This window comes from Montipora foliosa, chromosome 7 (genome assembly GCF_036669935.1).
Source record: "Montipora foliosa isolate CH-2021 chromosome 7, ASM3666993v2, whole genome shotgun sequence".
NCBI classification, from domain to species: domain Eukaryota; kingdom Metazoa; phylum Cnidaria; class Anthozoa; order Scleractinia; family Acroporidae; genus Montipora; species Montipora foliosa.
The window spans coordinates 9,866,787-9,876,786 of NC_090875.1; the positions used below are offsets into that span (position 1 = coordinate 9,866,787).

General features: G+C 40.5%; 1 protein-coding gene across 23 annotated transcripts in view; it reads left to right on the forward strand.

Annotated features, from left to right (window-relative positions):
- LOC138010384 (probable ATP-dependent RNA helicase DDX60) overlaps nt 1-10,000 on the forward strand; it is a 103,502-nt gene that overhangs the window by 36,453 nt on the left and 57,049 nt on the right. For all 23 annotated transcript variants that reach the window (XR_011124457.1, XM_068857322.1, XM_068857319.1 and 20 more), the window contains 5 exons: nt 75-244; nt 538-935; nt 1,212-1,316; nt 1,715-1,843; nt 2,036-2,194. Coding sequence is in view for 22 of the 23 variants with exons in the window: in XM_068857322.1 (XP_068713423.1) it covers nt 75-244; nt 538-935; nt 1,212-1,316; nt 1,715-1,843; nt 2,036-2,194 (961 nt within the window). In the remaining variant the exon portion in view is untranslated. The remainder of the gene's footprint in view (nt 1-74; nt 245-537; nt 936-1,211; nt 1,317-1,714; nt 1,844-2,035; nt 2,195-10,000) is intronic.

Below are 10,000 nucleotides of genomic sequence, written 5' to 3' on the forward strand. Positions count from 1 at the left end.
CATATCTTAATTGAACCATTGAATGGCTGAAACACTTGCACAATTTATCCGTTACTTTTCATTTCACCTGTCAGGTATATCAACATACTGACGGATTTCGTAGACGCTGAGATCTTCATGATCGATGGTGACTCTTTGCTTTTCGAACTTCTTGGAGAGGCCAGCCTGGACTGGAGTAACGGTGGACAGTTTCTTCACTTGACTTACCTACTGGAACGCTTCCTGCAATACTTCACCGATAAAGGTTAGCCTCCATTTCTCAAAAAGTACGATATGGTTAACAATTGGTACTGGTTCTCGGGATCAGTTAGTTTCGCCAGCTAGTGCGACGACATCTTTTGGGATCTTAGGGACAGTCTACGACAACATCAGAGGAAGGGACCCTCAAAAAGAAATATCCATGTTATCTGATCTACTCTGTGATTATTCTAACCCGTTCAACTTAATTGTACAATGTCAAAAATATGTAAACGATAATAATCTAACCTATGAGATAATAATCTAATCTACTTTCCACCTTTTAAAATTTTTGTGTAGGTGGCGTTTTTCACATCGTCTTCTTTAAAGACATGGAAATCCTGTGGAGTAGCCATCCGTCCATGCTGGTAGCTCGCCAATCACTTATTCTTCACCTTGAGCACAATACAAATTTTACGGTTATCACTTCAATTGATAATTTCTGGGGAGAACAATGGAAAACATATATCAAGGACAAAATTCCTGCTTTTCTCCTGCTGACTGACGCGGAGAGCGTTCCGTTTAAAACCACTAAAAAGAAACAGTTATGTTTGGAGTTTTTCTTCAGAAGTTTTCTGTTTCATAGTCTTGGGCAGGAATTGAATTGCGTATTTATCTCTGGCATTGAGATGACTGCGACTAAAGTGATGGGATTCTACACGCAGTCTACTTCTCACCACAACTGGCTGTTCAGAAAGGTAAGTTAAGGAAATTACCTGTTACACCAGTTTTCAACAACACCCGTTTCACAATAATTTCAAAACTTTTCCAAACTGGGTTGATCATTGACAAATTTTTCTCTCGTCTGGTCTTTTATGGACAAGAGCTAGTCAAATGTTCCCCTTTGTGTGAAAAATGTAGTAATGCAAAGTTGTTTTAGAGAAAGATGGCATTATTGTTTTATCATTTTATTAAATTATTATAATGTTCTTTAATTTTTTCTATTGTTATGTTGGTATCATTTGTTTCACTAGTATATGGAGCCAGTGCGCGAAACTTGGAAAGTTCTGATGTCTTACTGGCGTAGGGAAGCTTCAGAGAATGAACATGGATGTTCAGGAGATTGTTCATCGAGTCAGGTGTGATTTGTCATTTGCTATAAAAAAAAGAGAGAAACAAAGAAAACACGAACCTCGGATAATGTAGCATTTTATCGCTCGAAATACTGTCTGCAACAGTTTCCCAAGAACAAATGTCGCTGCCAGATGGTATCAATTTTGATCCCGAAAAAAAAAAGTGGCGAAGACGTGAGCATGGTGTGTGTCAGTGAAAAAACAGAAGAAGTACGGAATAAAGGTTTTCGAGTCGAAGATAAAAAAATGGCGAAGAAACCTAAACGAATCCAGGAGGCTTATAGAAAATTAAGTTTATTCATTTTCTGATAGTGAGAGCAGGTGGTAAAGGTTCATGCATTTCATGAAATGTAATATGTAGCATCCATATTCTAAGGAGACCGTTGCTTTTTTGCTGGTTTTAGATTGACGTTAAAGAAAAGATCAAAACTGCTCTCAAATCTCCTCGACAAGGCGGCTGCCGTGGATTGGCTACTATGCTTGCTTGCGAAATGATCCTTTACAAGGTCATTAACGAGCCAAACTTTAACGAGGTTTGTGAAATGATTGAGTCGTTGCATTTTAAGAATAATAAGTTAGACACGGGGAAGTAATGAAGCCAATGATTTCAAGAACCACAAAAAGGAGTGTAAATTGGGTAGTTTTCAAAATTTCTCTAGAATACCACCAATTGCCTAAGATATAACTAAGATCCTCTCGCATTTTTTTCTTTGTTTTTGCAACAGAAAAGAATGAAAGCTACCGAAGACAGAATCAAGCTCTTCTTGCTTCACTCTCTACTTTTAAATACACTTCCGTTGAAATACAGAGCACAGACCATAAACGCCAACTTGTTGGATCAATACTGCAAAGAGAAGGATGGCCACATTTATCCGTTCCAAGAGGTTAGTTGGGATCAGTAACTATTGAATGCGTCTGGTGCAACGCCTTTCAGTCAAAGGGGAATTCCAAGATCTCTCTTAGAAAGACGTAGCTATAGCGTTAAAAAAAAAACCAAACAAAAAAAAAACAAAACAAAACAAAACAAAACCAATTAAAAAGCAAAAACAAAAGACGTAGCAATACCAGGAATATTACGCCCTCGACAAAAAGGTTTCACTTTGATTATCAATACAGAATTATGTAAATCCTCTGTTAGGATCCCCTTTCCTCTGAAGCAAGCTCCACAACCTCTCATCAAATGACCCCCCTTTTTAGAGGAAAAAGGTTGGATATGAGAGGTTACCCAAAGAGGCCCGTAGTGTGTGATTGGCTATAGTTATCTCAATCCGACAAGCATGAGTGGAACAATTTTTCATCAAAATTGAAAAAGAAATTTAGCTAGATTTCGCTTCGAAAGAAAAACAAGAACACAGTTTGACGGCTGCGATTTCTAGGTCAAGGTAAAGAAAATAATTTTTCTAACGAAAAACTGGATCATTGTATAATACAATTCCAGTGCTTAGCGGCCATGGTTTGTGAGCCATTATACTTTGCCCCAGAAATAGCGACCCTAAGCCTGGTCTGGTTGGTCTTGCGAAAGGAAATCACAAAGATGTAGCAAGACTTCTTGATTCTTTAAACAAAAGAATTATACCACTCACGCTTGTTGTGTATGAGGTGATTATTTAAGCAATAGACCGCATTTTCTATGCGTTTCCCGGCGTGATAAACCCACGCGGGATGTTTAGAGACCATGAGAAAAGCCTCGAAAACCTTGTAAATCACTCGAACTCCGGCTTGTGATTTACAACCTTTTTGAGGCACTTTTTTTTTTAGTTTTTGGAGGTCTTTAGGCTGGAAAACCGGTCTGGGACTGGTGTTTTGCAAACCGTGTTTCTTCATTTGTTTTATTTTGGCATCCAACATCTGGTTCGAAAGAAGAAATTAAGGATCTTTGGAAAGAGAAATTCCTGGATTTACTGGCGGTGTCTTCAGAAATCTTTCAATACCATTTCTCAAAGATAACAGTTTTTAATCTCTATTAGCTTTTTTGTGAGTTTACTGGTACGATAAACCATAGGTTTTTGACCAATCAGAGCACGCGATTTCAACGCAAGCTCGGAAAGCCAATCAAAAGTCTGGAATTGCATTATCGAATGATCCAGTTAAAAAAAAACAACAACAACAACAAAAACAACAAAACAAAAACGAAAAACAACAGTGTAGGGGAATATTACCTATACGTTAATTTATATCTGTTACGCATGACAGATTAACATTGGAAAAATATATTGCTACCAAATTAGGTGAACGATATATTTTTTTCGAAAAATGGACCTTCTTACAAGGTAACTAGTAGATGATGATGATGATGATGATGATGATGATGATGATTATTATTATCATTATGGGTGCAGTTTATTGGACTTCAGTATGCCAGTCGGCTACGTGTTATCACTTCCAGTTTTGATTGGTTTACTGGATATTCTCCGTCCTGTTTGATTGGCCAAAGTAATTACTTTGGTTTTGGTTTTGCGACATTCATTTGAAAACCACTCTAAATATTTTGCATAAATTAATTGAACTTCTAATCCCTAGAACCTAATATTTAAATTTTCTTTAGTTTTTAAGGACGGTGCCTACTATTGTTATTGCGCACAAAGTTCTGCGCATATCCAGATACTCGGATTTCCTATCGCCGATGCTTACTAATACAGGGATATTTTTGCGCGGTTTAAAACTATCCGGAGAAAGTAGATCTTAGTACTCTTGGTATCCAAAAAGAAAATTGGGGGTAACCATGCATCTTTGAGAGATAATTAAGCTTCAATATTAGAAAGAACGCCATACATTGCTTTGTATTTTAAAGCGTTTTACAAATATTATTCATGAATTATCTTTGAAAAATGCGTGGTTACCCCCAATTTTCTTTTTGGATTTCAATAACACTTGTTAAGGTCTACATTTGTGCATAATCACACACCGGGGCAAAAATATCTTTAATTAGTAGGCACCGTCCTTAAGTATATCCTTTAAAGTACTGTTCATACGTACTAATAAACTTTACGCTTATGTAATGTTCTTATCATGTTCAGCCTTTAAAATAAAATAAAAAGACTGTTATTTTACTGTTTATGTTATGATCTTAAATGTCCTTGCAACATTCAATGTACTAAACGCTACTGACGTCTGCATGTTTCGTTGCACATCTTTTTTTTTTTTTTTCTCAGCAACGTCCGTAGTCCTTCTTCGATAGTCCTTGACCAACCTCCAAGCACGTCCATGATAATATTGTACTGATCGACTGTACATCCAGGGTTTCGTTCTTGAAACTCCCATCATAATGGGCCATTCTTTACTGACTTCTCTTCAGCTTCTTTTCTCTGTTCTCGATTCGCGGAGAACTCATCTCCAAGACTACTACTTCCTTGCTTTTATGGTTCACTATCTTTGCATCGATTCTGTTAGCTTGCAATTCATGGTTCTCCCCATAAGTAGGTATATCCCACAATGCTTGGAAATCCTCCGAGACGTATTCTGGTTTAGGCTTGATTGGTGAATACCATGCAGGAAGGCGTTCGACCAGTTGTAACTCTCGTAGCAGCTCAAAACATAACATTTTCAGCGCACTGTTGTGTCTTGCCAAATACTTGTTTTGGGCGAGGGCTGAGCATCCCGAAAACGCGTGAGCTACGCTTTCCTGTGCCAGGTTACACATACAGTAGGACACGTCACTTTACTGTGACATCTTAATTTTCTTAACTTGATATAACTTCGTTAGTAGTAGCTGTTCGTATAACTCACACATACCGGCCACAACATACGTTGGGCAAGACGTCTATTCGCTTAGCCATCAGGAGCAGTTGTTAGTGCTCACGCTATCATCATTCCATCTGGCTGTATGTAGCTTTCCCTGCCGTGCTTCATCACGTACTGTTTTAACAACTGTTCTTCGTACTTTGATCTCAGCAGTTGCTTTGCCTTTGTCACAGTCACCTCCTCTCCATCAACTTCACATACCGTTGGTTTCGGGTAGGCAAGCCTCAGCGTCAGTCCAAGTTCTTTACTATACCTCAGGGCCTCTGTAATCAGTGATTGATGTCCCAAAACAGCAGAACGTTCTTCAAACTCTTTCACCATTTTCATTCTAGGGTCACTGTTTGAGAACAATTGCATTGCTGCCTTAATTCTCTTGATCTAGTATTCTACCCCTACTGACTGCAGGCCATGTCCACCTTTTTTTCTCGACAGGTATAATAGGGTGGATGATGACGCCGGGTGTTTTCCTCCATTCTTCTTGATCAGTCCTTGTTGATTCTGTCAGCGGCCAATACTGCGTCCACAGGGGGTTCTTAAGGACCGCTAGTGCACACTGATTAGAGGCAGCCACACGGTTGTCATCTAATAGTGGACTCGACCAAACTACTGACAAACGTTGTAGATATGTCTTTTCAGCACACTCCAGCGTTCTCTTCTCTTCCTGACGTACATTCTTGAGGATTCCAAGGAAATTTTACTGCGAATCTTCTTCCAGGGGTTGTACAACTACTGTATCGCTGACTTTTATTCCAGGGATCTCTTGTTTTATCTCACCTCGATTCACGTGGATTACATTGCATTGCATTACATTATTATTATTATTATTCGATTCGATTCTCTACAGTTGTTCCACTGGGTAATGCTTATTGTGTCTCAGCAACTTCCCGTAGCTTAGAGACACAGCACTTTCCGTAATAGGTGAGCAGTTCCAAGAATGGCGGATAATTGTACAATTCCAAGGAAGTCTGGTACATCTAGCCTGCCAAACCAGGTCTTTGCACCTTTTGATATGCTTCCAAGAGCACCAGTCACGATAGGTATTATTGTGACTTTGGAGGCTTCATGATGAATCCTTCTGATTTCAAATGCTAGTTCCTGGTTCTTTTTAATCTCCTCCTCTTTAATTCTGGTGATGTTCTGGTCCGCTAGCACAGCTATGTCAATTAGTGTCCATTTGTGCGTGTCTTTATGCACTAGAGTAATATCTGGCCGATTATGTTTCAGCACTTTGTCTGTTTAGATAGTCATGTCCCAGGTAATCCTTACTTCTCCATTTTCTCCGGTTGGCAAGGGCTGATGGTCATACCACTTGTCATTACATCCTATCCCATACTTCATGCACATCTCCCAGTGTACCCGCAGGGCCACCTTGTCCTGGCGCTTCCTATACTCTCTCTGGGCAAGCTTCTTGCATCCACTGACAATGTGTCGTACCACACAATCTACACAGTGGTGTCTCTGAGGTCTTATCTATGCTGTACTTAATCGAGTTTGTTGTTAAAGCTTGTTCCTGAGCAGCAAGAATCAAACCTTCTGTCTCAATTTTTTAAGAATCCAGTCCTGAGCCATCTCCAAGACTCCTCTCAAGCTTCATCTGATATTTTTTGGGCAAAAGCACCTTGTAGGGATTTCTCCTTCCAGTTTTTAACTTTCTCGTCTTTTCTCCTCCTCTCATAGTCCTGCAGACATTACACTCTGCAGACTCTCTTCTTCAACAATCACTTTTTCCCTCAACGCAGCTTGAAGCATCCACTCTGTGCTCTCTCTTAGGTAGCCATGAAGGGATTTGCTCTCTCTTCTTGCACACTCCTCGATGCCGATCAGTCCTCTTCCCCCTTCCTTTCTCAGCAGGTACAGCCTCGCAACATCACTCCTGGTGTGCAGACAGCCATTCATTGCCAAGATCTTCCTAGTTCTTCTATCCATGTTGGCTACCTCCTCCATTGTCCAGTCCACAATCCCCGCGATGTAGCATACTACACCTACAGCCCAGGTATTGATGCCATCGATCAAATTTCCTCCATTGATTCTTAATTGATACAACCTCTTGACTCTTCTGATATACTCCGATGTTATCTTGCGTTTCATCTTGGTGTTGAGAGTCTGGTCCAACTATAAGATGCCAAGGTATTTGTAGCCTTTCTCCTCTATTTCCCCGACATACTGGTCGTCGGGTAGTTCTATTCCGCTACTGCCAACTTGTCTTCCCCTTCTCATTTACAGGACAGCACACTTGTCTAGCCCAAAAGACATCTTAATGTCTTGCGAGAAGATCCTTATTACTTGAACAAGTGAGTCTAGTTGATCTTTGCTAGCTCCGTACAGCTTCAGATCATCCATGAATAGTAGGTGGTTAATGGGCTTCATGTCCTTTGCCAGTTTGTATCCAGCTCTCATTTTTCGTAGTACCAGGGTCAGGGGTAACATGATCACTGTAAACAGTAGTGGTGAAAAGGAGTCTCCTTGAAAAATTCCTCTCCTAATGTCCACCTGCCCGAAATCCATGCCTCCTGATGTTAATACTATCTTCCAGTTCACCATGCTATCGCTGATTATAGAGATCATATTCTTGGCAGCCCCAACCATCTCCAGACATTTCAGGATCCATGAATGCGGCACCATATCATATGCCTAATCTCGTACCCAGATCTCCCACGGTCATACGGAAGGGAGATCTGGTGAAGTTCGATTTCGAGCATGCTCAGTGCCAGCGAGGCCCGAAATACGGGCTTTTCTATCACTGCGCATGTTCGTACTCTGTTGTGATTTTGGGTGATTTTGCAGAATAAACATGGATTTCGAGAGTATTCTTGAAGAGATTCTTTTGGGTAGAGGACAAGGAAACCTTAAACTTAAGCCGAAACAGAAAGAAGCGCTGCAGGCGATTGTTTTTGAACGGTCGAGATTGTTTAATTGTCGGAGCAACTGCAGAATCATTGAAACGAACGCTTAGGCTTAATCAGTAAACGAGTGCTATTTTCTTCACACAATCTCGTGAAGCGTGTAGTTAACAAACCGTAGATTGAAAGCAAAAATGTTAAAGAGTGCTTAGACCGAATCACTGCAAAGAGTGCTATTTTCTTGACACGATCTCGTGAAAAATGTAGTTAATCTAACCGTAAAACTCATAATTGATTACTACTTAATTCGCGAGTCACGCTTTAAGAACGAGAAATGCTATTTTGAATAAATTACATACTTCAACTTGAATTTATTAGTTTCTGCGTACAGCATAGCAAGCTACGTAGAACTTTATTCGAGTGACAGGGTACGTGGGGCTTTCGTCGGTACCATTTACACAAACGTCGCAAATGTTTAAAATGATTTTCCTCAACTGTAAAGCTTTTCCGGCGTCGGAAAAAAACAAAACTCTACTTCGCACAACTGACATTTATTCAAAACAGCACATGAGCTTGCGAAAACCTAGCCTGTTCCAGGCTCTCAGATAGTCGAGAAAACGAAAAGAACTGCGTGTGAAAAGCGAGTGGGGACTTGGGTCGAGGCGAGGCGGGAGAGCCTGTAAGCATCTCTTTAAATTCTTCATTCCGGTATACCAGCTCCTGGTATACCCTCTGATTGGTCAATTTTGAAAGTTTACATCAACACTTTCGTCATCATTTTGATTCTCGCGCGGAGCACGAAAGAAAGAGGTCAACTCTGTCGCCGAGTGTCTTAAAGTATTCCCAAACGTACAAGCCCTCAGATTCGAGCAAAAGTTGTGTCTGTTCAACTTTAATAAGTCGAAAAAACGATCCGTTTGCAATGCTTCCAACTGGTTTTGGTAAAAGCATAAATTTTCAGTTACTACCGCGCGTTGCGAAAGCGCTTCAATGTTGTGATACGACATCTCTCCACACCGCTTACAATATAGCATCACCGGGTACGATAAATAGTTCGCATTTGACACAACTATTATGTCCCCTGCACGCCACAATTGTTAGCATTCATCGGCGCTCTCTGAAAACTGTGACGAACGAGAAAAGTACAATATTTTGTTGTACTTTCTTATGCAAATACTTGGCTGCGTATTCGAATTCACCAGCTAGGGTCAATTAAATTCCTGCCTTCATCGCCTTCGAAAAAATGAGAGCAAAAAGAAAAAACCCAAAAAAAATTGCCGAAAACAGGCTTGTATTTCCGTTGTATGTCTTAAAGCTTTAAATTTTCAGGAAGCGAAGGTGATGGCTACGTGTCTGTATACTGCAAATGCAATTGAAGCCATCCACATGAAATATCAATCTTTCACATTCATTATCGGTTGTCCTGATGCATCAGAGCTGAAGTTTATTGATGAGACCATCTTATCATCTAGGCCAGAAACTTCAGTGGTCGGGTTTCTGATTTCCTTGGAAAAGTCAACAGAGCGTCGGGAACTCGCAGCTTTCGAACTGGTCGTGTCTTTTGGTCGAATTTGCTAAATCTCCCGTCGGTGATTTCCTTGACACTCGTTTCCCGGTTGCTTTGACAATGCCTTCTTTCGCTTGTAAAGTTATTTTCCTAAAAGTGCCTTAAATTCTGGCTAACGTACTCGCACAAGCGAGAATTAACGCATCACCTTTGAACAACAATAAAAGAATCGCGCTTGAACTCGCGTGGGATCACACAATGCCGTCCTTTTTCGATACTTTGACATTGACATTTTGACATGCGAAAGATTATTTGCAAAGTGGGCGCAATGAAGAATTTAAAGACATGCTTACAGGCTTTCCCGCCTCGCCTCGACCCAAGCCCCCACTAGCTTTTCACACGCAGTTCTTTTCGTTTTCTCGACTATCTGAGAGTCTGGAACAGGCAAGCGAAAACCAAACCTTCACTAAGTTTCCCGCGAAATAAGCCAATCGGAGCGTAGATTGCATTGCCACAACCTTTTTTAGTAGCCAATGAAAAATGGTGTACCGTCGAACTTTACCAGATCTCACATTTCCAGTGACAGAGTGAGGTCTGGGTAC